The 26,758-nt window shown below is 44.6% G+C and overlaps 1 protein-coding gene across 1 annotated transcript; it reads right to left on the bottom strand.

The window, feature by feature from the left end:
• Nucleotides 1–3,421: 3,421 nt before the first annotated feature.
• On the bottom strand, nt 3,422–14,053 carry LOC128113954 (CMRF35-like molecule 8). Its single transcript, XM_052743804.1, is given in 9 exon segments — nt 3,422–3,732; nt 3,994–4,044; nt 4,047–4,240; nt 5,572–5,629; nt 8,315–8,439; nt 9,471–9,473; nt 10,207–10,276; nt 13,234–13,560; nt 13,787–14,053. Coding segments are annotated over 9 exon segments (1,197 nt in total). The 5' UTR covers nt 13,845–14,053.
• Between the last annotated feature and the right edge of the window lie 12,705 nt (nt 14,054–26,758).

Below are 26,758 nucleotides of genomic sequence, written 5' to 3'. Positions count from 1 at the left end.
ACGTGCTGTGGATCCTGCTCTTCGTCTATAGCTCATCCTGTAGCCATGTTTCTGGAATCTCCTTTGGTATCAAAGATTTCGGTTTTAATAAAGTCAAACATATGATTTATGGTTTGTGCCTTTTCTGACTTACAAGAAATCTTCTACCCTGAAACCACACAAACTCTTTTATTTTCTTGAAACAGGTTCTCACTATGTAGCCCTGGCTGTCCTGGAGCTCTGTGTAGATCAGGCTGGCCTCAAACTCACAGAGGTTCACCTACCTCTGCCTCTCGAGGGCTGGCATTAAAGACATGTGCCACTCCGCCCAGCTCACATAAAGGTTTGTATTTTTTTCTAAAGGTTTTATTGTTCAGCTCTTCACATTTAGCTTCTGCTCCATCTGGCATGTATTTTTATATAAGACATAAGGTAGGAATCTAATTTTAATTTTCCCTCATGTGGGTAGATGATAGCTGTGTCAGCCTTTCCTCTGACTGGGAAAGTCTGCTCCGTCAAATCCCACACCTCCCACACCTCTCTAAGTCAGTTTCTCTCTTCCCAACTCAGCTGCCTCAGCCAGTTTCCCACTCCGAATACAGCGGTAAACATTAACAGCTTTGTAGGGAGTCTTGGCTTCTGGCAGGGTAAGGCCACCCCTTCTCCCATAGGCTGTTCCCCAAATTCATCTTTAGTTATGTTCTTGTTATTGTTGTTTTGAGACAAGGTCTGGCTATGTAGCCCTGGTTGACCTGGTCACAGACCAGGCTGGCCTTGAACTCACAGAGATCCACCTTCCTCTACCTCCTGGTGCTAGGATTAAAGGTGTGTGCCACCATGCCCAGCCTCTGGAGTTTACTTTTACTTTGTTGTTATTGCTGTGGCTGTTGACACAAAACAAAGAATCTCCTGGAAGGTGACTTGAAGCAACCCCTGAGGAGTAAAGGGAGAGATTGATCATGCAATCTTTACCACCACCTGTGACTCCCTGAGGAAGATAGGGAAAGAGAAGGCTGACCCTCGGGGACTGCTGATGGAGGCCTGTGGATGGGCCTAAAGCCTCTTGGGGCTCAAAAGCATCTCTGCTCTGGGATGGTTATCACTGAGGAGACAAGCCTCTTCCAGGCCTGTGAGTGAATATCTGGTTCGGTTAATGGAAGTGGGAAGACCCACCCTGAAAGCAGGTGACCCATTCCCTGAGTTTGGGTCCTGGACTACGAAGAGATGTAGAAAGATATATGTGTGTGTGTGTGTGTGTGTGTGTGTGTGTGTGTGTGTGTGTGTGTGTGTGTGTCTAAAAATTTCAAAGCATGATTTAAAACAAAATTAAAGAGAGGGGCCTGCAGAGATCAGGATGCTCAGAGGTTAAGGGCACCTCTTGCTTTTCTAGCGGGGGGATCAAGCTCAGTTTCCAGCACCCAGGTAGGGAAAGGCTCACAATTGCCTGTAACTCCAGATCCAGGGGATCTAACACCCTCTTCTGGCCTCTGTGGGCACCTGTATTCATGTAGCACCTGTACACACACACACACGCACGCACGCACGCACGCACACGCCCCCCCCAGATAAATTTTTAAAAAATGAATAAATAATACAAAGGAGAAAGCAGGCTGAGCCCCAACAATTATTGCTTTCCGCTTACTGACTGTAGCTGCAACACGGAGAGCTGCCCCGCCCCCACCCCCAACTCCGTTCCTGCTGCCAGAACTTCCCTGCCCTTGTGGAATGGACCCTCCTACTGTGAGTCCAGCTAAACCTCGGCTCATTTACATTCCTTTTGTCAGGGTGCTTTGTCACAGAAAAGTGAAACTAAGACACCTCTTGTGTGTGTGTGTGTGTGTGTGTGTGTGTGCGTGCGTGCTTGTGTGCGGTAAGGAGAGGCGAGTACACCATCCCGAGGGCACAGCTCTGGAAAGGCGCCCAGGCCTTCAGCGGCAGCAGGTGTCCAAAAGGAAGGAGGAGTTCATTGTCCTCTCTGGAGCCACTGGCAAATTAGGAATTGCTCCCCTCGAACCTCTCAGCAGAGTGAGCTGCGCCTGTGTTGTCCCCTGTTGCCCATTGAGGCTTCTGTCACTTAAGGATCTGCTCCCCTGTCCTGTCCTGGCCCCCATACGTCCCTCCAGCTAAGCCATGGTTGTCACTGTTCACTCACGTGCCTCCCCCAATACATACACAAAGAGATCCTTGAGGGAGCAGGGACCAGAAACACAATGGTAAAATGGAGGGTTGTTTGCGCTCTCCATCCATACAGAGGCATGGGGCACATTACAAGTGTCCCCAACAACATCCTAGACTCAATCTCTCTATCCTCAAGCTTGAGTGTAGAGCCTGGCAGTCCTAAGTGTTAGTTTTTCGGCTGCGTTGTGTGCTTACCCTGCAAGGAAATGCCACGAAACACGACAGAATCCGCTAACAAGAGTTTTATTAAAGGGACAGAGAGTGAACAGGCCTGCGGGAAACACGTGTATGGAGAAGAAGGGAGAAGAAGAAGAAGAAGAAGGAACCGGGAACATGGCGCCTGATTTTAAAGGCTGGGCGTGGACAGATCAGCGTCACTACTACACGCAAGCGCGTAGATCACATGGCCACGTTGCGCGCTTACGTGGCCAGTGGGACGTCATGGATCTTGGTCACGCGAGATGCCCTGACCCGGAAATGGCTATCTGGACCTGGACCTAGCTAGGCGGAAGTATCCGCCAGGCATATGCAGACACACCTGACCATGGGGGCTTGTTGTAAATCTTTCACTAAGTATCCATCAATATCCATCCAGTGAACACAGCCTAGTCAGCTCTAGGAGTTCCAGTCTGAGAAAATCCTTTGGGATTTTGACAGCTCATGAGGAGCCCAACCCTCAGGGTGAGTCATAGAAAGGAGAGCCAATTCAAAGGACATACAATAAAAATGGGTTCTTAGGGGACTGTGTAGACTGAGACCCAGACCAAGAGCAAAGGTCCTGTTAAGAGTCATGAAGGAGCCTGGCAGTGGTGGCGCACGCCTTTAATCCCAGCACTAGGGAGGCAGAGCCAGGCAGATCTCTGTGAGTTTGAGGCCAGCCTGGTCTACAGAGTGAGATCCAGGATGGGTACCAAAACTACACAGAGAAACCCTGTCTCGGGGGAAAAAAAAGAGTCGTGAAAGATCAGAGGTCATGTGAGACCATTAGCAAAAACCAATAATCCAAGAGCAAGGCAGAGTTGGACTCCTGTCGGGGATAGTAATCACCCAGTCTCTCCCAGCCAAATCTGTGTTGCAGGAGGAAGATATGAGCATCAGGGTGAGGCAGGGTCCCCAAGAACAGGGCCACACTCACAGCATCCCATTCCTTCCCTGAACCTGCCTCCCTCAGTCTGAGTGCTGGTGAGAAGTCTGTCTGCATGGAGCCTGGGGCTGAGGACAGAGGCGACTCTTCTGTGCTGGGGTCCTGGAAGGGGGATGTGGCCTAGAAGGTGTAGTTAGACACAGTTAGCAGAGAGAATGGCGGTCCTCTCGAAGGCAGAGGATCCCGGATACGCTCTGACAGAGATGTGCGGCTGGCTATGGGAAGGAAGCTCCCTGGGTCCGCTGTGGTTGGAAATGCCTCAGAAGACAGATCAATGATGGGCACTGCCCGCCTCTTGGTATTCTTCCTGGCAGGGTCACCAGAGTCCCCGAGCAGGATGGTTTTAGAAACAGGCTGGTATGGGGAGGAGCTGGGGCTTGGGCAGACATCCCCTGCTGACTTGGAGTTCCTGGGGAACTTACACAATCTGCCTGGGTTTCAAGAGCCAGTGGAGAAGGAAGCGGTGGTCACCACAGGAAGGGAGGCACGTCATCGAGAGGCACTGGCCCAGGTCTCTGTCCATGGAGACCATCCTCGCAGCACTGGCCTCCAGAGGGGAGAGACCAGGGGTCCACAGGCTCTCTCCACTGTGCTTTGGGTCATCTTCCTTGAAGAAACTGTGGCCCCAAAATTCTGAGACCACCTATGCTGTAGGAAGTTCCTCCTCTGCTGGGATGTGCCTTTATGCCTACATGCTCTGCCCTGTGCGCTCAGCCTCAGTTCCTGGTCTCCACCTCTTGGGGAGCCTTGGAAGACTGGAGTCTGTTTTTAGAGATGCTAGCATATTCCACAGACAGAAGGGGGTCAGGCGAGGGCTTCGGGTAGGGCTGGATGTTGCTAGAGACGGAGTCCTGAGGGCTCACGTGGTTGAGGTGGATGAGGGAAGCATAGCAGATGATCTCAGTGTCCTCACTGGAGAGGGTCTGCTGACTGAAGGCCTGAGAATCGAAGGAAACAGATGTCTGTTGAAAGAACAGCAGTGAGGTGGCCGGCGGCCTGGAGAAACCAGAGCAGGGCAGAGGGACAGGCTCGGAGTTTAAGATGCAGAACACGGGCTAGAGAGATAGTGGATGGTTGAGAGCACTGGCAGCTCTTCCAGAAGACCTGGGTTCAATTCCCAGCACCCACATGGCAGCTTACAACTGTCTATTAACTCCAGTCTCAGGGGATATGACTCCCTTTTCTGACCATCTCAGGCACTGCATACCCATCACATACATACATGTAGGCAAAACACTCATAAACATAAAATAAAAATAAATAAGCCTTTTCTTTACAAAGATATGGGATGTAACACTGGGTCTGCAGGGCTTCTGGGAAGGGGTGGCTGGAAAGTTGTCTTTCCTGCCACTGTGCTGAGAAGCACTGGCCTCCCCAGGTTTCTATTTCAAATTGGAATCAGGCTTCACTCCAAATCCGTGGAAGCAAAGACCCTGGGGGTGGGAACTAAGAAACCATTAATTTGTATATTTTTCAATGTTGGGGATGGAACACAGGGTCTTGCATAGGCATGGCAAAGACTATCACTGAGCTACAGCCCCCAGGCCTTGTGATCTTGAGACTGGGTCTCATTATGTTGCCCAGGCTGGCTTGAAATTGGAGACCATCCTGCCTCAGGCTCCTAAGTGCTGGGATTACCAGCCTGCACCACCATACCCTTCAAGAAACTTTTAAGTTCTCCAAATGAACCTTATGCACATTCAAGCTGGAATAGGGTGGAGTTAAAGGGGACTCATTAGAGACGCATTTCATGGAACCAATTCTAACATTATACCGAGGGCTGGAGCCTTCTAATTCTGTGGGTCTTTAGTACCAGGAGTCTTGGGTCTGCAGGTGAGGCAAAACTACCCAAACCACTTAGTCCTCAGGAGGACTAAGTTTTTCCATACTGACTGGACCAATGGTAAGTAGTCTGTAGGCTGGCTAGGGACCTAAGACACAGGAAGAGCTATCTCCCATAGAGGTGATGGCCAAGAGCTGGTTCTACCTCCCCCCCACCCCATCTTTTCCCTGTCTCTCTCTTTGTTTCTGTCTGTCTGTCTGCCTGCCTACCTGCCTGTCTGTCTCTCTAGTTTGAGTTCGGGAACACAAGGAGAAGAAATACTCAAAAAGGAAACATGGAAGTAGGTCATGAGGATGTGAACAGTCATGAGTGTGTGCCACCACTTAGAGTAAATAGAAACTGAACGCAGACCAAAGTTCACAAGGACCGATGTACACCAGACAGCTAGGGTACCTTAGGTCCCAGAGGAGAGTCCTTCCTACTTATAGTGGTTTCCTCCTGCTGGCCTGGAAAGTCTTCATAAATATGGTGACATTCGTTCTCAACTGTGAGGAAACCAGAAAGTTAGTGGAGAGACTTCCCATGTACCACCTCCCCACTTCCTGTGGCAACAACAGGCTGGGGCCCTGATGGAGGAGAGGCCAGGGCTTGGCCAAAGGTAGTTTCTGCCTAGGGAGCTCCCAAGCACCCAGCACTGAGTAATGTCCAAGGAGTCAGAAAGCCTCATAGCCTGGCTGCCTGTGTCTGTTCTGCATAAACCCATTCAACTTCACGGTCAGTTTCAGGTCACTCACTGTAAGTTCCATATTTAAACATCAGATTAAGTACAATCTGTTCACTGGTGGGGTTATGTGTGGTAAGATGTTGGCTTTCTAGTTCCTTGTGTCAAAAGCCCTTAGTGTGAAGTATTTCCTATGAACACACCCTTCCACACTCACCCCTGTGTGCACACTCACACATACTCCGAAATAAAACCTCAGAATATGTGTCCAGAGTCTGGGCATTTTACCATTCCTATGCTGTTTTCTACAAATGTCACAGTGACCCACTAAATTGATTGCATAACATTTGGAAAATAAGCAGATAGAATTTTGAAATTCTCTCTTCCATAAGGATTTTTTTCAGAGCTTGAAAAAATGATATTCACAAGTGGAGCCCTCTGATCCACTCATGCATTTTAACCTTGTCCCCAGAAATACCTGGAAGGCGTGTGGAGAATAAAGACACAGGGCACAGAGGACAAAACAGCAAGAGAGGATGCGGAAGTCAGCTGAAGGCCACAGTGCGCATACGGGATTAATGCTAAAAACTCAAAACTTTGAAGATTAAAACGTCCTTCAAGAACCTGAAGGAAGCTGGGTGGTGGTGGTACACGCCTTTAATCCCAGCAGTCGGGAGGCAGAGGTGGGTAGATCTCTGAGTTCAAGGCCAGCCTTCTCTACACAGTGAGTTCCAGGACAGCTAGGGCTACACAGAGAAGAAACCCTGTCTCAAAAAACTTTAGTAATAATAGTAATAAAGACCTGAAGGAAAACAATTTTTCTCTTTGTAGCACATTCACTTTGTGTGTGTGTGTGTGTGTGTGTGTGTGTGTGTGTGTGTGTGTGTGTGTGAGTATGTAAGTGTGAGGGGTGCATATTCATGGGCATGTGTGTATGTGTGTGCATAAGTGTATAGAAGCCAGAGGACAGCCTTGAGTGGGGTTCCTCAGGAGCTGTCCACATTGTTTTTTTGAGACAGAGTCTCTCACTGGGACCTGGGACTTGCTGATTCGGTGAAGCCGATGAACCTGTCTCTGCCTCCCCAATGCTAGGATTACAAGTGTGCTCCCGTGTCTATATAGCTGCTGGATAGTGGATTCCGGTCCTCGTGTTTATACAGCAAGCACTTTACCAGTTGAGCCGTATCCCCATCCCTCAGTTTTTACTGTGGGAGCTAAAGGCATAGTTCAGTGGTAGAGTGTGTGTTTAACATGCTTTGGGCCTCCGTTCCGTCCTTAGTACCACAAAGGGAGAAAAATTACTGTGTATCCTTTGAAATGTGTATCTATGATGTACATTATGTATGATATGGTGTTGAACATATATCACAAAATGGTTAATGGTATAGAACAATGGATTGGTCTGGTTTTATTCCTGTTGCCATGGCAGACATCCCAACAAAAAAGCAGCGCAGGAGAGGGAAGGGACATTTGCTGACGATTACAAGTTACAGTCCATCATTTCGGGAAGAACTCAAGCAGTCAGACACCCCACACCCACAGCCAAGAGAAAGAGAATAAACACATCCTGCATGCTTGCTCTCACTGTTCACAACCCCCTGACTAGGGAATGGTTCTGCCTACATGGGCTAGGTTTACCACATTGATTAACATCATGATAATTACCCTCCCTCTACAGATGGGCTCATAGACTAACCTGATCTAGAGAATTCTTCATTAAGATTCTCTTCCCAGGTGATTCTAGATTTGTCAAGTTGACAGTCAAAAACCTACCAGTGCACACATATCCCTCCTCTGGCAAGAGCAGTTACAAGCCGCTCACTTGGTGAAAATATAGGGCATGATGTACTGTTCTTACCCATAGTCTTCATGTTGTACATTAAACCCTTTGACTCGTTCATTCTGTGTTGCTGCTACTTTTTTTTTGCCTACATATCTTTCTGCACTTCCTCCCTCATACTGAGATAAACAAAATTTTAAAATGGTAGCAACGTGCATTTCAGTATCATCAGCCAGAAAGTCCTTTATAGAGACTTAACAAGTCCCTAATCATAAAGTTGAAAAAAGCAGGGACTGGAGAGGTGGCTCAGTACTTAAGAGCACTGGCTGCTCTTCAAGATAAGCCAGGTTTGATTCCCAGCACCCACACAACGGATCACAACTCTCAGTAACTCTAGTTCCAGGCGGTCTGATAGGCACCAGGCACACACACGGTGCCTAGAAATACGTGCAAGCAAGGCACCCATATACATGAAATAAAATGATAAAAAAATAAGAGGGAAAGAGTAAATGACGCAAAATCCTAGCAATAAGTGGGGAGGTTGGGGTTCAGTAGGTAAGCCAGACTGAAAGCTGAGTGGAACTGGTCCTGCCCCCACCCCTTACCCTCCACCCCTCACCCCCTTTGAGCCGGGCCACCAGGCCTGCGCCTTGTGAAGGAGAAGGAAGCCCACTTGGACACCTTGCCTTTCAGGTCAGTTTCCTTGATGGGAAAACAACATGGACTCACCTTTCTGGGCTCTTCGTCGAGCATTCCCAAGGTACAGGATGACAAGGACCACAAGTCCGAGCAGTAGCAAGATGGCCACTACCACACCAGCAATGATGACCTTCCACATCCAGTTATCTGGAGGGCTTTGGAACAAAGATTCTCGGGGTGAGGAGAGTCGGAGCCCAGAACACTGCCTGCTAGAAAACCTTCCTTCCCCAGGCCTGCAATTCCCAGCCTCTTCTGGGGTCCCCTGCTCAGCTGGGCAGGGGACCCCTTTAATACGCAGTGGGCCTGCCTTCTAGGTCCTGCAGTCTCCATGACAGGGTAATGCTGACAATGTCACAAGCCATTGTTCCTTTTTTCTTTTCTGTCTCCTGCCCCCAACTTCCTTTTGCCAGTCCCAGGCTCCTTCCACCAGGGATCTTTGTCCATCCTGCAGCTTTACCTCAGCCCTTTTCTGTGGGATGCAGCCAGTTCCCGGGAGAATCAGGGAACCTGACAAACAGTTCTGCCAGCTGAGTGCATCCCAGTATGCCTTGCTTCAAGTCACTTCAAGTCCAAAGACCTGAAGGCAGACACGAACACGCTTGTAGCAGACTCTAGGGAAGGGGCTGAGTGGCAAGGTCATAGAGAAAGACATCAAGGACATCTCAGCTCAGCTGGTTTCTGGTTCAATGTCTAAACAAGAGTGATCTACAAGACCCTGGGATCCACTGTCTTCAGGGATGTGGGTTCAGAGAGAAGTAGGTGGCAGAGGCCAAGGGCCTGGAGCCTGGAAGCCCATCAGCAGGCATGGAAAGATTCCAGACCATGAGAACAGAACTTCAGGCCATGCATTTCTCCTGACTTAACACAGTTCCCTTACAACAACCCTGCTCACACTGAAGGATGAGCAACAGGGCTGGAAGAAGGGCAGAAGTAAAGATGCAATGTAGGCACAAGGCTGCCTGCACAAGGGTGAGGCAGTAGGCAAGTGGGGATCCCCTCTAACCCACACTCCAGTCCATCCTCGCTGCACTCTAGGAGATGGTGGTACCGAAGGAAGATAGGCACGTCCCATCTAGTAATGTCTGGTGACATTTTTAGCGGCCAGTTGTATTCAGAAAGACACTTGCAGTACTGGTCATGGGATGGTCAAGGATACTGCTAAATATCTTAAAAGGCACAGAAGAACCTCCTGTGACAAAGAACTAGCCAGCTGCTGGCACAGGCCCATCACTCAACAGACTGAGGCAAGAGGACGAAAAGTTCAAGATCACCTTGTGTAATAGAGTGAATTAAAGACCAGCTTGAGTTATTAAGTGAAATCACAATCTCAAAATAGAAAGTATAAGGCTGAGAGTACAGCACAGTTGTAGAACTCCTGCTGATAAATGTGAGGTCTCAGGTTGGTCTTCATAAAAGATAGATAGATAGATAGATAGATAGATAGATAGATAGATAGATTTATAGATGATAGATAGATAATAGATAGATAGATGCATAGATAGATACATAGATAGATAGATGGGTAGATAGATAGATAGATAGATAGATAGATAGATAGATAGATGATAGATGAATAGATATGTAGATGGCAGATAGATGGATAGATCTAGATAGATGATAGATAAATTAGATGGTAGTAGATAGATAGATAAATAAATGATGGATAAATAATAGATAGATAGATAGATAGATAGATAGATAGATAGATAGATAGACAGACAGACAGACAAATACAGGAATATTCTTGTGATCTCATTTTGCAGATGAGAAGACTGAGGCCTATATAAAATGATCAGAAGTGACCACCTGAATCCATCCGTCCTGTGAGAATGGGCACCTGTCAGCGTGACGATTAGGAACTATAGTTAGGAGAGTGGGAGGAAACACAAGACTAACAGGACAGGCCAGGAAGTCCGCAGTACCTGCCAATGACAGGGCTGGTGGCAGAGGCCAGGGCTGTTGTCCTCCAGGAGGCCGTGGATGGAGTTGGAGCTGTAAGAGATCATAATGAGCAATCTGTCTTTTCAACACCCCCAAACCCCCAGTCTCCAGCCATGGAAGAGGAGAAACCCACACATGGCACTGGAGCCAACAAGTGAAGACCCTGAGGAGTGCCATCTGCCCTGCTGTGAATGGAGCTGGAGTCACCTCCCAAGAAAAGCCACAGTGCACGTGACTGTAAATGAGGCCTCATATGTTCCAGGGCCTCTCCTGCTTCCTGTGTTCTTTCATTTTAAGTTTTTATTGTTTTTAATTGTGTGTCTATGGTGGGGTGATATGTGCATGTGAGTGCAGTACTCATGGAGACCAGAGGTATTAGATCCTCTGGAGCTGGAGTCACAGGCTGTTGAGAGCCATGTGAAGAGGGGGCTAGGAACCCCTGAGAGAGCAGCAAACACTCTTAACCACTGAGCCATCTGTCCAGTCTCCAGTGTTTATTTTAATGTGTGTGTTCATGTGCACATATGTGCATGTTTGTGTGTATGCAGGTGCACATGTGTGCATATGTATGTGTATGTGTGCATGTGGAGGCTAAAATACAATTTCAGATGTCTTCACTTGTGTGTAATCCATTTCATTTTTATTTTATTGAATTTTTGAGACTGGGTTTCTCACTGGACTTTGCCGATGAGCCCCAAGGACCTCCTGTCTCCACCTCCCCAGTGCTGAGACTATAAGCATGTCTCTCCATGCCCAGCTTTTTCTTTAATGTGCATTTAGGAATGGAACTTGCACAGTGTTTTTCCTAATTGTGATAAAACACTCTGTCCAAAGCAACTTATGAGAGAAAGAGATTGATGTAGCATACAGTTCAGAGTACAGTCTATCACAGCAGGAACTCAGGACAACAGGAACAGTTCACAGTACATTCCATCACAGCAGGAACTCAGGACAACAGGAACAGTTCAGAGTACAGTCCATCACAGCAGGAACTTAGGACAACAGGAACAGTTCACAGTACAGTCCATCACAGCAGGAACTCAAGAACAGTTCAGAGTACAGTCCATCACAGCAGGAACTCAAGACAACAGGAACAGTTCACAGTACAGTCCATCACAGCAGGAACTCAAGAACAGTTCACAGTACAGTCCATCACAGCAGGAACTCAAGACAACAGGAACAGTTGACAGTACAGTCTATCACAGCAGGAAGTCAAGACAACAGGAACAGTTCAGAGTACAGTCCATCACAGCAGGAACTCAAGATAACAGGAACTGGAAGCAGCTGGTTGCAGTGCATCCAGTCAGGAAGTAGAAAGCAATGAATGTTCTCAGGCCACTTTCCCTTTTATACTTTTATACCCCAAGCTTAGGGAATGGAGCCGCCCACTTTTAGAATGGGTCTTCCCACCTCAAGCTAAGATAATCCCTCACAGGTGTGTCCAGAGGGTTGTCTCCCTGGTAATTCTAGGTTCTGCCACATTGACAACTAAAACCATCACACTTGGCAAGCACTTTACTGGTTGAGTGTCTCCCCATCCTGGGTCCACTATGTTGGAACATATGAAGGTCACAACTAATGCCTCCCCGACATGGAGTGTGCCTGGGGCAAAGCTTTCATAAAAATAACCTCCAGGCACCCATGGAACCAAAGGGTTGGACACGTTCTGGAGCAGGGAGAGCTAGGAGGGGTCGTTCAACCTGTGAACTTATGAACATGAAAGACTAATTCAGAAAGCCCTCCACCACTGCAGTCTTCAGCATGAGGCACACAGGAGACCCAAGTCATCATCAGCCTCTGGGCTGCCTTCCCAGAGCTCAGAGAGTCTCAGCCATCAAGGGCAGATCCTGAAGGAGAACACACATCTCTGTGCCTTCCACTCTAAGCCTCCTGTGGGCCTCTCTGTCTAGCTGTCTCCTCTCAGTCCCCACCTCTCGGTGCTCCCTCCATTTGCTCTGAGGTCTCTCTCATGTGATGGAGCCCACCACCCCTAGAGAGAAGGTTTCTGATGGGATTATAGTCATGGGATGTTCAGGAAAGGACGGCTGTGACAGCTGGGGGGAGCGATAAGATCCTTCAGTAAAGAGATTTCTGTTAGCAGCAGCAGAAGAAGAAGCAGCAGCAGAAGAAGGAGGAGGAGGAGAAGGAGGAGGAGGAGGAGGAGAAGGAGAAGAAGGAGGAGGAGGAGGAGGAGAAGGAGAAGAAGGAGGAGGAGAAGAAGAAGAAGGAGGAGGAGGAGAAGGAGGAGGAGGAGGAGGAGAAGGAGAAGAAGGAGGAGGAGGAGGAGGAGAAGAAGAAGAAGGAGGAGGAGGAGAAGAAGGAGGAGGAGGAGGAGAAGGAGAAGAAGGAGGAGGAGGAGGAGAAGGAGAAGAAGGAGGAGGAGGAGGAGAAGGAGAAGAAGGAGGAGGAGGAGGAGGAGGAGAAGGAGAAGAAGAAGAAGAAGAAGAAGAAGAAGAAGAAGAAGAAGAAGAAGAAGAAGAAGAAGAAGAAGAAGAAGAAGAAGGAGAAGAAGAAGAAGAAGAAGAAGAAGAAGAAGAAGAAGAAGAAGAAGAAGAAGAAGAAGAAGAAGAAGAAGAAGAAGAAGAAGAAGGAAAGGTGTTAAGAGTAACTGGTGAGAACTGCCCAGAAGCCAGCAAGCCTGGGTTCTAGGATTGGCTCTGCCCTAAACCAGCAGATGGTCTTGGGGGAGGGGCCTTTCTTCCCTGTGCCCCAGTTTCCAGCTACTAGAGGAAGCTTCTAGAGCCCTCTCCAGCTCTGGAGCCTTGTGACTCAGGAAGGCTGAGAGCCACACAGAAAGGGAGGAGCTCGCCGGGCGGTGGTGGCGCACGGCTTTAATCCCAGCACTCGGGAGGCAGAGGCAGGAGGATCTCTGTGAGTTCGAGGCCAGCCTGGACTACAGAGTGAGTTCCAGGAGAGGCACAAAGCTACACAGAGAAACCCTGTCTCGAAAGACCAAAAACAAAAAAAAAAAAAAAAGAAAGAAAGAAAGAAAGAATGGGGGAGCTCACCTTTCGACACCTTCAGGTGGATGTTTCTGAGAATAGAGATTCTTCTGAGATTTTCAGCGATCCCACAGAAATAGACACCCGAGTCTCTCACCGTGAGCGCAGTCATGGTGACACTGAAGAATTGATAATCAGGATAGTCCCTGATGGAGAATTTTGACCGCTGAGCATCTGGGCTGTGACTGGACACTAAGATTTCACAAGTTTCTGCTGATGTTTTCTGACACCACACCTTCTCCTTGAAGCGCTGGCTGGAATCATACTGGCATTTCACCACAGCGGTCTTGCCCTCTGCTCCTTGAAGAAACACTGTGTTCTGTGCCCAGGAACCTGAGGATACATCCTTCAGTCAGAGCCCCCCAGCCTCCACAGCAGGGCAAGGAGATGGGTTCATTTCTTTGTGTCTTTACTCAGGACGTAGCTTAGAGCCAGCCGCTGGCCACAACACTCCATGTATTCTGCATTCCCAACCACAGAGCCCATCTGTGCACACCTCCCAACCCCTGCCCTTCCCTCTCCCTGGTTCCTTCCCTCTGTCCTTGTCCCCTGTTCTCACCTGAGGCTAGGAGCACCAGCAGGATGGAGGATAGCAGGCATGTGGCCTCCCAGGCCATAGGTCCTCTTCTCAGCTGGGATGGGGCAGGAAGGGAAGGACTAGGGATGCTCTGAGGAGAAGAGACCAGGGCAGGGCAGGATCCAGGCAGCCACCACAGCCAGTGTGAGATGAATTGCCGAGGAAGCAGAGACCTCCGTGGACAAGAGGGAAGCTGAGCAAGGCCCGTGTGGCCCTGTGGATCCTCCAGCCACAGGCTTTGTAGCTAGGCTCCTGAACTGTACTAGATAAAGGCTTACAGAGAAACTGTAGTCTTCTGTCTCATAAGATGGGGTGAGGAAAGCTGAGAAAGCCCAGGAGGAAACCATAGTGAAGTAAGAGTGTGCTTGTTTCTCCCCAGCAACACCCACAATTCTCCACTTCCTCTTTAGCCTCAAGTTTCTATTCTCCACCCAAGTCTGGCTCTCACTGAAGGCAGGTGTCAGAACCAGAGGCTCTTTGGAGACCTGGCTAGAACTCTAAGGCCAGTTTGCCCTCAGGGGTCAGAACCTTGCTGATTGGCTAACCTGGGAACCGGAAAGTTCCAAGTGGACTAAAGGGAATCAGAAGAAGGGGATGGACATTCATTCTGAGGAATGGAAGAGCAAGGGGGTTCTGATAAGTTTGGGAGACAACAAAGTTGGGTATGAAGGAAGAGAGCTCAGACAGAGGGAAGAGAAAGGGGAGCCCCAGGCCCCATGTCACCCCCAGATGCCCAGCTTTCCAACATGCCACACTCACTGCTAAGCATCACTTGAAAGACTGTACTCACCAAACACTTTTCAGAAATAACTGTCACAGGACAGCAAGATGTCTCAGCAGGCAAGGACACTTGCTACCAGGACTGGTAACCTGAGCTCCGTGACCACACCGTGGAAGGAGAGAACCAGTTCCCCAAAAGTTGTCTCTGACTTCCACATATGTGAAAGTTTAAAGTAAATAAATTTAACTGTCATTACATGAGCTACAAAAATCAATAGCTACAGGCTGTTCATTAAACTGATAAGCAAGGAGAAACCAGGCGTGACGGTGCATGACTGTGATCCTAGCATCAGGAGGTGGAGGCAGGAGGATGTGAGGTCAAGTTTATCCTTGGCTACCTAGCAGGTTCAGCTAGGGCCACCTGAGACCCTGCCTCAAAATAAACAAATAAATAAAGAGATTTTAAAAACTATAGGAACGGGGAAGCCCTGAGGAATATCAATGTCGTGTGGCAGCTAGGATGCCAGGGGGCAAGGGCTGACCCAGACTGCACAGGACTCGTGAAAGGCTCTGGGGAAGAGAGGGACAGAGGAGTGGGCAGTACTACAGGCTCCGAGGAAGGCCAGGGCACCCTGTGAGGAGGTCTGAGAGGCAGGGTAAGCCTTTGACCAAGTTGGCAAAGAGGCGCCAAGCCTTTAGACAGTGGTGTCAGCCAGCGGCATGGCAGAGTGTCTAGGAGGGACTCGCCTGTGGGAAGGTGACTTTCAGCAGCTGAATGGCTAGCTGAGGTGATTTCTGCCACCTCACCCATCCCAGCACAGAGCAAGAAGTCCAAGGATGCTGAAGGTGGACCTAGCAGCAACCATCACCATAAGCAGAGCAAGGCATGCATCTGCAGCCACGTTTTAAACAGTTCTGGGTGAGCGCACAACTGTGGCCACAGAGCTACTTCACCCGCTCCTTCTGGCCAAGACAATGAGCTTTGTGCAGGAGTGTCCAGTCTCTACAGCCCTCAGCTCAGGAAACTGTTGTTGCACAAATCCTAATTGGTCTTATGATAAAAACCCGAAGCCAGATATTGGGGTAAATGCTGAAAGATCAGAGAGACAAAGGAACAAGTCATAGCCACTTCCCACCTCGCCAGCTCTTCAGCTGAAAGGGGAAGATCCTGTCTCTGCGAATCCTCAAACTGAACGCTCCTGAGTCCTCAGCCAAAAGAGTTAAGCTCCTCTCTCTTCCTGGCTTATATGCCTTCCTCTGCCCAGCCATATCACTTCCTGTCTCAACTTTCCTAGTGCTGGGATTAAAGGAGTCTGACTCCCAAATACTGGGATTAAATGTGAGCCATCACCAACTGGCTCTGTTTCTCTTTTAGACTGGATTAATCTCATATAGTCTAGGATGGCCTTGAGCTCACAGAGATTCAGACAGACCTCTGCCTCCAGAGTGCTAGGATTGAAGGTGTGTGCCACCACTGCCTGGCCTCTATGTTGAATCTAGTAGCTAGCTCTGTCCTCTGATCTTCAGGCAAATTTTATTTGTTAGAGTATAATCAGTTATCACCACATTCCCTTTTTTGTCCAAAATAATAAAAGATTATAACTAATATTAAAATAAAACTATGTATAATAAGTACAATAAGTATATATAATATGTACAGGAAATAATTACGTCAATAATGTCTAGTCCATTAACATTTGACAAATTCAGAGAAAATACTCCATTATTTATCCTATTTTGGTGAGTCCAAAGTGTTGTACCTAATTCACTTTCTATCCTAACTTGTATTACCAATGAAAAACTATCTTTTGATGTCTTTCAAACTTTACACCTCTTTAGTGAGTTTCTTTTCTGAATTTGTTAACAAGGAAATCTATAACTATCTAGTCTTCGACTCCATCAGTGACCCAAGAAGGAAATAATATTACCAAAGTAAGCAGTAAGTGCAAGCAAGCAACTTCCAAAAGATGTGAGAAATGACAGAAACAGTTGGCTGCCTGGACAGTCACCCAAGGTTCCTCCACAATGTTGGGGCATTCATCCTCAACCTACAGGCCTAGTATATCTGACAGACTTATCTGTGAAGCAGGATTTTCTGAAGGGACTTCCTACCTTGTCTTGGCAAAGTTCAGCAGTCCTTTCTTTTGTGTCCTGTCTGTCCATTTGGACAGCATACCGTCAACAGTCAAGGCAAGGACATTTTCTTGCCCTTGTGGCTAACTTTTACCACAAAAAAAGTAAACTCCATATGGAGTTTCTTCTATGCCCATCATATTCTCTGAAGGAGATTGGAGCTGCCAGGAACAGACATGTCTCATTGTCATAAAAAAAAAAGAACCTATGTTATTAAAACATCTTAAATGCCGTATTCTGTAGATCTCTGAAGTATTTGAAGATGATTTATCTATCTAAAATATATTTCTGTTTGACCTTGAAAACATACCTAACCTGACTACAAGTTTGATTGTAATAGGTGACTAACTGCTAACCTACCTTTCTTTATTATCCTAAATAGTTGGTAATAACTTTCAAGGACTAGGAATTTGCATTATATTGTTAAATGAACTGTATAGGTACAATACCTAGAACAAGATTAGAAGTATATGTACATAATGTTCTAACAAAAATAATCTCAACTTTGCATCAATATACAAAGATCCACATCAATGTTAAATAGTAAAACTAGCAATTGCTTTTTTAAAGTAGATTCAATAATCTACCTTTTTATCTTAGCATATATATCCTCTTTTTTTCCTTCCAAAACAGGGACCCTGAATCTAATCTCCTTTTTAGCTTTTTTCCTATTACCAATGCCAACTTGTAATCAACCACCAAAACAATGACAAACATCCATAACTCACTGAACAACCAGAAACCACCCACCCCACCTCTTGGGAATGTGGGCATGCTATTCTTAAAATTATTTCCTGATATCTGGGGTGGAGGGGGTGAAGGCATCTTTAGGGGAATCCTGAAAAGAAAATTTTGGGTTAATTGTCAAGTCCTGGGATAGGTAGCTGCATAATCTGTGTAATGGGAAAGTGCAGGGCTTGTCTCAAGTCCTGGCTAGAGTGGTCTGTGAGGCTGGATCATCTCAACTAGCCACCTCAAAACTGTCCTGAGCAGTTTGTAGTCCAAAGCCGATCTTTAGGTGGTGTTTGTCAGCTTAGTGGTATTATCTAGTCCATGTGGAATCTTCATTATGGAGTCCCATCATCCTTTTGGAGACTTCAAAGGTCGCTGTTAAGCAAGGTCATGATTCACTGAAGAAAACTGATAAAGACTCAAACCTGATGAAGCCTTTTTTCTAGAATTAGTACTCTATATGACAATTATTATTATGACAAAAAGTTTATATATATATACATATATATATTATAAATCTTGGTATAAAATTCATATCTTTTGAAAAGTTTTAAAAAGTTAAAATAAAACTAAAGGATTATGATATTAGTACCAATAAAATAGTCCCTTAATTTTGATTTTTCTTCTGTCCCATATCAGGTGGCTCTATTGACATGAGACAGAGATTTTGCATTATCCTTTAACAAGCATGCTTAGGTTTAGAGGAGAGCGCCACACTCCAACTCCAAAACCAGCTTTAAGTTTTAGTTGAACTAGGAGTACAAAAAGACCATTTGCATTATATGCCTATAGAGAAAAACCAGAAACAAACATTTGGGAAGATTTATGAAATTTTATCCTATTGGAGATGTAATATACTAATAAGTCAATTTACTCTTTTTCTTTGGACATTTTTTTCTGGATAATTTGTCCTTTTTCTTCAGATGTCTCATTTGTCCAGTGTTCTTCAGATTCCTTAGCTGGATGCCTTTATTCTCCTGAAAAGCAAAAAGAAAACCCTGTCCCAATCCTAACTTTGGAGAATTTCCCTTTTGGCAAGATTTATCTGATCAAATGAGAAGCATTTGTTAGTCGTATAAGTTAGTTTGGATTGAATGACCATGCTGGTTGGTGAACTATCATCTCTTCTAATTAAGAGGTCTCTGTTCAAATCAAACCTGTGGCAGCATTCCTGCTGAGCTCCTGGCCTGGTTCCAGAGAGTAGCACCTAGCCCTAATCCTTCCTTTGTTTAACCACACCTTTTGTTTCTCTTACCTTTTGTTTCTCTTATCTCCCTATGTGAATCTTGTTTGAGAGTCAAGGATCAGAGAGTCCCCCAGGGATCAAAGGCCTATGCAAAACTTGGTCTAGGAAACCCAGGAAGACCATGATACCGAGAAATCAAGTAATTTGCACTTGGCATTTGGTCTCTGGGAGCTCCTTTTAGGTTGCTTTCAAGGTACAGAAATTAACTGGCTAAACTATAATGAGAGAGAAATAAAAATGCCCTAGGCGAGAAGAAAGTAAGTGCTTCAGTCCCTCCAGGCTGGACCCCCCTGCAGTCATGAAAGGCTAAATTCATTCTTAAGATGCCTCTGAGTCTTCTTTCCACAGATCTGCATGAATCCACACACCCGTACCACAACACACAGCGACACGAACCTTTATCAATTTTGATGGTATTCATAGCTTTTCTTCTCCTGAGGAAACACAAGCAAAACTTCTTTTTTAAAATCTCTCCACAGCTGTTGTTCCTTTCTCATTAGCACTGAGAAAATTCAAAGTTAATAAAGCATTATACAATCTATTTACGGGGATCTTTATTACCCCTTTCTGTTTATTTAGCACATCCTTCAGAGTTCAGTTTGATCTTTCTATGACTGCTTGGCCTGTAGGATTATGTGGTATACTTTTAATATGCTTTATATTGTAATAAGCAATAAATTGTATCATTTTACTAGAGACGTATGCTGGAACATTGTCAGTCTTAATTCATACAGGTATACTCATGATGGCTATAACTTCTAACAAATGTGTGATTGACTACAGCCTTTTCAGAACTCAGAGCAGTTGTCCATTGAAATCTTGAATAGGTATCAGTGGTGTGGCGTACATATTTTAATTTTCCAATTTCTGGAAAATAAAACACATCCATCTGCCAGATTTCATTCCTTTGGGTACCTTTTGGGTTACTTCCTTCAGGTAGTGGAGTTTGGTTGTATAAAAAACAAGTAGGACATTTCCTTATAATTTCCTTGGCTTGTTGCTAAGTCATGGAAAAATCCTTTTTCAAACCCTTGCTATTGACATGGTGGGGTTTATTTTTTTTTATTTATTTTTTTTTTTTGAGACAGGGTTTCTCTGTGTAGCTTTGCGCCTTTTCCTGGAGCTCACTTGGTAGCCCAGGCTGGCCTCGAACTCACAGAGATCCACCTGGCTCTGCCTCCCGAGTGCTGGGATTAAAGGCGTGCGCCACCACCGCCCGGCCCGGGGTTTATTTTTAATGAAATTCTGAGGCCTCCAGCATATTTCCCAGCAATAGTTGATCAATTTCATCATTACCTTGTTCTAGAGGGCCTGGCAGACCCATATGGGATCGGATATGTGTTATATATAAGGGATGATTCCTATTTCTAATTATTTCTTGTAACTGGATAAATAATGAAGTTAATTCTGACTCACCAGGAATAAATTCAGCAGTTTCAATGTGTAAAACAACTCTTTCTGCATACTGAGAGTCAGTAACTATGTTAAGAGGTTCTGTGAAATCCATTAATACCATCAGAATAGCATACAATTCTGACAAAATTATAAGGGCTTTGAGCCACTTTACTTAAATTTTCTTATTTGTAACCTGCCTTTCCTGATTTATTTGCATTAGTATAAAATATAGGGGCTCCAGAAATTGGTGTTCCCGTACAATATGAGGAAAAATCCAGTTAGTTCTCTTTATAAATTGAACTCTATTGCTTTTGGTATATTTGTTGCTAATCGCTCCCAAAAAAGTTCCTGCAAGCTCTTTGCCAAGGTTCACTTTCTGCCCATAATTTGTCAATTTCATTATTAATTAAAGGTACTACAATTTCTGCTGGGTCTATTCCTGCTAATTGACAAAGTCTCAATTTTCCTTTTAAAATCAAATCAAACATCTTTCCCACATATGTCTTTAATTTCATACTTGGTTTATTTCGTAGAAATATCCATTCCAATATAATATCTTCCCTCTGAGTTAAAATTCCTATAGTAGAATGCTTAGAGTGTAAAATAAACAGAATGCAATCAAGCTTTAGATTCACATGATCCACATGTGCATTCTGTAATTTCTTTCCCACCAAAGCCAATTCTCTCAGCTTCAGCCGATAATCTCTTTGACTGCTTAAGTCCTTATCACCATCTAAGGCTTTGAACAAATTACTCAGCACATAATTTTTTATCACAATAGTGGGCCATAGATTGGAAATGTCTCCTAGCAGTCTTTGAAATTAATTAAGAGTCCATAATCGCTCTTACCTAATTTGTACCTTTTGGGGTCTAATTTTTTGTAGACCAATTTAATATCCTAAATAGTTAATAGAATCTTCTTTTGTATTTTTTCAGGAACAATTTGTAATCCCCAACAAGGCAAAATTTTCTTTACTTCTTCAAACATTCTTTCTAAAATATCCACATTTGAATCAGCTAGTAAAATGTCCTCCGTGTAATGATAAATTATAGATATAGGAAATTGTTTACATGTTACTTCCAATGGCTGTTGTACAAAATATTGGCACAGGTTTGTGCTACTTAACATTCCCTGTGGGAGAACCTTCCATTGATATCTCTTAGCAGGCTGTGAATTATTATATGTAGGCACTGTGAGGCAAATTTTTCTTTGTCTTTTTCTTGTAAAGGTATAGTGAAGAAATAGTCTTTTAAATCAATAACTATAAGAGGCCATTCTTTAGGTAACAGAGAAAGCAAAGGAATTCCAGACTGTATAGAGCCCATTGGCTGAGTCACCTTGTTAATAGCTCTTAGATCTGTTACCATTCTCCATTTACCAGATTTCTTTTTAATAATAAATACAGGAGAATTCAAGGGCTGGTTGATTCTTCAATATGCTGAATATTTAACTGTTCCTGTACCAGCTGTTCTAATTTCTCTGATGTTAAAGGCCATTGCTGAACCCATACAGGCTTGTCTATCTAATAACTTTAAAGGTAGGGCTTCTGGTGCCTTTGAAAGATCAGCAACTGTTGTGGCTTGTTTTTGTACAACTTGAATGGTTAGTGACTGTTCTTTATAATAATACCTCCTAATATTTTCCCCAGAAACATATGCTAGTTTGTGGTTTGTTTCTGAGATTGGAAGAATGTTAATCTGGGCATTCCATTAATGTAACAAATCACATTCCCATAAATTCATGGCTATATTAGCCACATATAGCTTTATTTTTCCTCTCTGTTCTTCTGGCCCTATACATTTGACCCATCTCATGCTCTGTTTTTCTTGAGATAACATTTCAATACCTAAAAGCTGAACATTTACCTCCTGGAGAGGCCAATTTGGATGCCAAGATTCTGGTGCAATTACTGCTATATCCTAACCTGTGTCTACAAGACCTTCAATGACAATGTCATTTATTCATATTTTCAACTTTTGTCTTTGTTCACTTATAGAAGTTTGCCAAAATATTTGCTTTATGGTTTCTCCTGATTTTTTTGTTCTCTCTTCTATAGCTGTTCTATCACCCTGAGCAGTATGGGGTTTTTTTTTTTTTATTACAATAAGCATTAGACTCTTTAATTGCTCTAGGAAGGAGTTTCTTCCATGATGACAGGAAAGGACTGAACAGAATTTGACATGGGGGCCTGCAAAAGGCCCCTCAGGGCATTTCTCAACTGCAAAGGCAAAGGATTATCTTGTCTGTCCCTTGTTGATCTACATTTGTTAGTCCAGTGTCTGCCTTTGTCACACCTTCTGCTTAATCCAGAAAGGAGGGGATTTCTGTTGGAATTATTCTTAGCAAAAATATTGTTTCTAGGAACACCCTGTTTACAGTCCCTTTTTAGGTGACCTTGTTTACTGCATTTGAAACATTTGACATTTTGATTTTTCTTCAAACCTCTAAAAATCACCTCTCCTATCCAAGCATCATCATAGTTATGAAGTTCAAAATTGATTGTTTCTTGGATACATCTTTCCAAGGGTGCTGATCTTGCCTTTAATGGCCTAATTACCTATTATTATCAGTATTGTGCATTAGCATTTCCAAAAGACAGAGATTCATTTATTATTTGCTAGCTTCTGAATTTGGTATCATTGTATTTACTGCTGAAGTCAACCTTTGTAAGAAATTAGTGGTTTCTTTTGGGCCCTGTATAACTTTAGTAAGTGATTCAATTTTCTTTCCTACTTCTTCAATTCTGTTTCAAGCATTCAAGGCTGCTGTGCAGCATAAAGTCAGGGTGTGGTCATCATATAGATAATGTCTTTGTATATCAGTATAATCTCCCTCTCCAAGAAGTTGATCTTGGGAGATTTCAATACCTCTAGCCATACTCTGTTGTTCAATGGTCTTAGCCTCATCTTTTTACCAGGTCCTCTATTGTAATTGGGGACCAGCCTCCAAGACTGCTGTAACCAAATATCTCCAGTCTTGAGGGATAATTCTAATACAAGTTGATCAAAAGTTTAACATCTACTTCACAAGAGGTGACTGAATCTCTTCAAATCTAATCTTTGCACAGGAGTCCATTCAGCTCGTACACAGTCTAGGGAATATGAATCATTTGGCAGTTAATGTAAGGTTACTGGATAAATTAAGGTTGGCTGACTGACAGCCTTAGGCTGTTTCTCTGTAACCTTATAATACAATGCTGAGATTGGTTCCCCTTTGAATTCCTCTGTCTGGGTCTGAATACATCTATGATCTGTTTTTAATAACTTTTTCTAAAATTTTTATCTTGGCAATCATATTAACCAACTTTTTGTTTTGTTTTGTTTTTGTTTTTGTTTTTGAAGACAGGGTTTCTCTGTGTAGCTTTGTGCCTTTTTCCTGGAACTCACTCTGTAGCCAGGCTGGCCTAGAACTCATAGACATCCACCTGCCTCTGCCTCCCAAGTGCTGGGATTAAAGGCTTGCACCACCACCGCCCAGCCTAACAAACTTTTAAAAATGATCAAACAGAAATAATTGAACAAATAATATTTATAATTGACAATACAGAAATCCTATCTACATCAATCTATCATTTCAATTAATTGTTCCATTTCCTAACTGTCTAGTGTATTATCAAACAGAGACCAAACTCCTTCTATTGTAATAGTGTTTCTGATTTTTTAATATGGGGAAAACTCTCTGACTTTTTAAAAACTAATTCTCCCCTTTAAGAAATCCCAATTGACTCACCAAATCTGCTGACAATGATGATTCAGATGACGGTGTGGCCAAAGCCCAAGGAGGGAGTTCAGGGAAACCTGGCTAGCTCAGTCGGTAGAGCATGAGACTCTTAATCTCAGGGTCATGGGTTTCTGCCCATGTTGAATCCCTGAATTGCACGAATCCTAATTGTTCTTATAATAAAAACCCAGAGCCAATATTGCTGTAAATGCTGAAAGATCAGAGGAAACAAGCCAGAGCCACGTCTCACCTTACCAACTCCTCAGCTGAAAGGGGAAGATCTTGTCTCCATGAGTCCTCAGACTGAATGCTCCTGACTCCTCAGCCAAAAGAGCTAAGTTCCTGTCTCCTCCTGGCATATACGCCTTTCTCCATGCAGCCATATCACTTCCTGTCTCAATCTTCCTAGTGCTGGGATTAAAGGAGTTTAACTCCCAATATTGGGATTAAATGTGAGCCATCACCAACTGGCTCTGTTTCTCTTTTAGACTGGATTAATCTCATGTAGCCTAGGGTGGCCTTGAACTCACAGAGATCCCGACAGACCTCTGCCTCCAGAGTGCTAGGATTAAAGGTGTATGCCACCACTGCCAGGTCTCTATGTTTAATCTAGTGGCTGGCTCTGTCCTCTGATCTTCAGGCAAATTTTATTTGTTAGAGTACAAATTATCACCAGAAGCTGTTGTCACCCCAAGGCAGATGCATCCCTGGCCTGTCCCAACCTACTTTGGTTCTTGGTCCCCTGGAGCACCAGAGAGAAAGGCGAGAAGAGGAAGGAGAAAGAGACTGGCCTGGGGTATGGTGATATTTTATTTGTATTAAAATGTTATTTGTATGTTAATAAATAAAGTTGCCCGGGGGTCAGAGCTATTAGCAAGCCATAGGAAAGCCAGGAGGTAGGTGGTGGCGCATGCCTTTAATTCCAGCACTTGGTAGGCAGAGCTGGGTAAGTCTCTGTGTGTTCAGGGATACAGCCATTATTGGATACACATGCCTTTAATCTTAATACCAATCATGGAAAACCTGGAGGCCTATACAGACAGGCCGTGAGGAGGCGGTCATGTGGTTGGGTTTACAACCAATGAGAAGGCAGGACAGGAACTCTATATAAAGACTTTAACACAGGGGTAGCTCTGGTTCGGAGAGGTAGGACCACCGCAGGAGGAAGGGTAAGGTTTTAGCTCTTAGCTCTGACCTCTTGACTTTCTTCTTTGCATTGGTTCTGTGTTTCTTATTTAATAAGAAGGTTGGATACATCTGCATTTGGCACCCAACGTGACAAGAATTCATTAAAAACCGCTTGGCTTGGCTTGGCGGCAGGTCCGGTTTCCGGCCTGGGTGGCCCGGCTGCCTAGCTCAGGCCCAGGCCTGACTGACCCGCAGCTGGAGCTACTTGCAACTGCTACAAACAACTCAGGCCTGCCCTGCCGAACAGGGCCCCTGCCTGTAAAGCCAAGGCTTGACTCGGCTCAAGCGGCTACGCTTTCTCTCTCTCTCTCTCTCTCTCTCTCTCTCCTCTCTCTCTCTCTCTCCCTCCCTCCCTCCCTCCCTCTCTCTCTCTCTCTCTCTCTCTCTCTCTCTCTCTCTCTCTCTCTCCCTCTCCCCCCTCCCTCTCTCTCTCTCTCTCTCTCTCTCTCTCTCTCTCTCTCTCTCTCACTGGATTCACACCTCGAACACCAGGTGGCTGTGAAATTCCCTGGGATTCTACTGTTCTACCCAGACTTGGTAAGTCAATTAACATATCTATTTAAAAGAGAATTTTTTTTCTACATTAAAAAAAAATGGGCTTTATGTGTACATTGGAAGAAAATTGGGCTTTGTTTGAAATTTTAGGCACTCTGACAATGGAACAACTATATGAAAAGATTAATATTGATCGAATTATTCAGTTTATTACTTTTCTTATCCTCATTTTACTATTTAAAAAGATCGTCAACTTAAGTGCCAGGATAACAGTCTTAGAAAAACTTGTTGAACCGGTAAAAATGAATTAGAGAAATTCAAATTCAGACAGAAGAAATAAATAGTGAAGTTGTTTCAAAATTGGATCATAAGGTTACAGAAAGAAAGCCAGTTTTCACACAATCACCCTTAATTTATCCAGTAGCCGTACAGCAGCTACCTGATGAAGAGAACGAACAAAATACTTGGGTTCCAGTTGAAATGTTAGACTTACAAAGATTTAAGGAGGTAATAGCATCTTATGGCATGCACTCCCCATATGTAAAGCAAATGTTAAACACCTGGTCAACTTGTAATAGGATTCTACCAAAGGACTGGCGGGATTTGGCACAGGCTGTTCTTGAACCCGGACAAAATCTCCAGTGGAAAATGTGGTTCAATAATGAGGCTAAAAATATAGAAAGACAATGGAGGGATAGCGGAATACAAGTCTGCCAGGATCAGCTTATTGGAGAAGGCCAATATGCTTCAGTACAAACACAATGTTCATATGATGTCCAAACCCTAGTTCTATGTTGAACGGCAGCTTTGAATGCATGGGACAGAGTTGAAGAACCAGGAAAAAAAACTGAGTCATTTACAAAGGTTATACAGGGCCCCAAAGAATCTTTCACAGATTTCTTACAAAGATTGACTTCAGCAGTACAAAAAATGGTCCCAAATTTAGAGGCTAGTCAGATAATAATTGAATCTTTAGCCTTTGAGAATGCAAATGCAGCGTGCAAAAGAATAATCAGGCCGTTAAAGGCAAGATCTGCACCTTTGGAAGATTGGATTAGAGATACACTTAATGTAGAGGCTTATGACCATGATGATATGTGGGTAGGAGAAGCAATTTCAAAAGGTTTGAGCAATGTTAGATGTTTTGGATGTGGAAAGCAAGGACATTTGAAAAGGGATTGGAAACAGGTCATTCCTAGAAATAATGTTTCTTCAAGGAACACTGGCAACAGAATGCCCCTTCCTTCTGGAGTATGCAGAAGGTGTGGTAAGGGAAAACACTGGACCAAAGAATGTAGATCAACAAGGGACAGACAGGGTAACC

Source organism: Peromyscus californicus, unplaced genomic scaffold (genome assembly GCF_007827085.1).
Source record: "Peromyscus californicus insignis strain IS unplaced genomic scaffold, ASM782708v3 Scaffold_19__1_contigs__length_69161282, whole genome shotgun sequence".
Lineage (NCBI taxonomy): Eukaryota > Metazoa > Chordata > Mammalia > Rodentia > Cricetidae > Peromyscus > Peromyscus californicus.
Note: the sequence above shows the minus strand (reverse complement) of the source record. Positions and strands in the feature narration are given on the sequence as shown.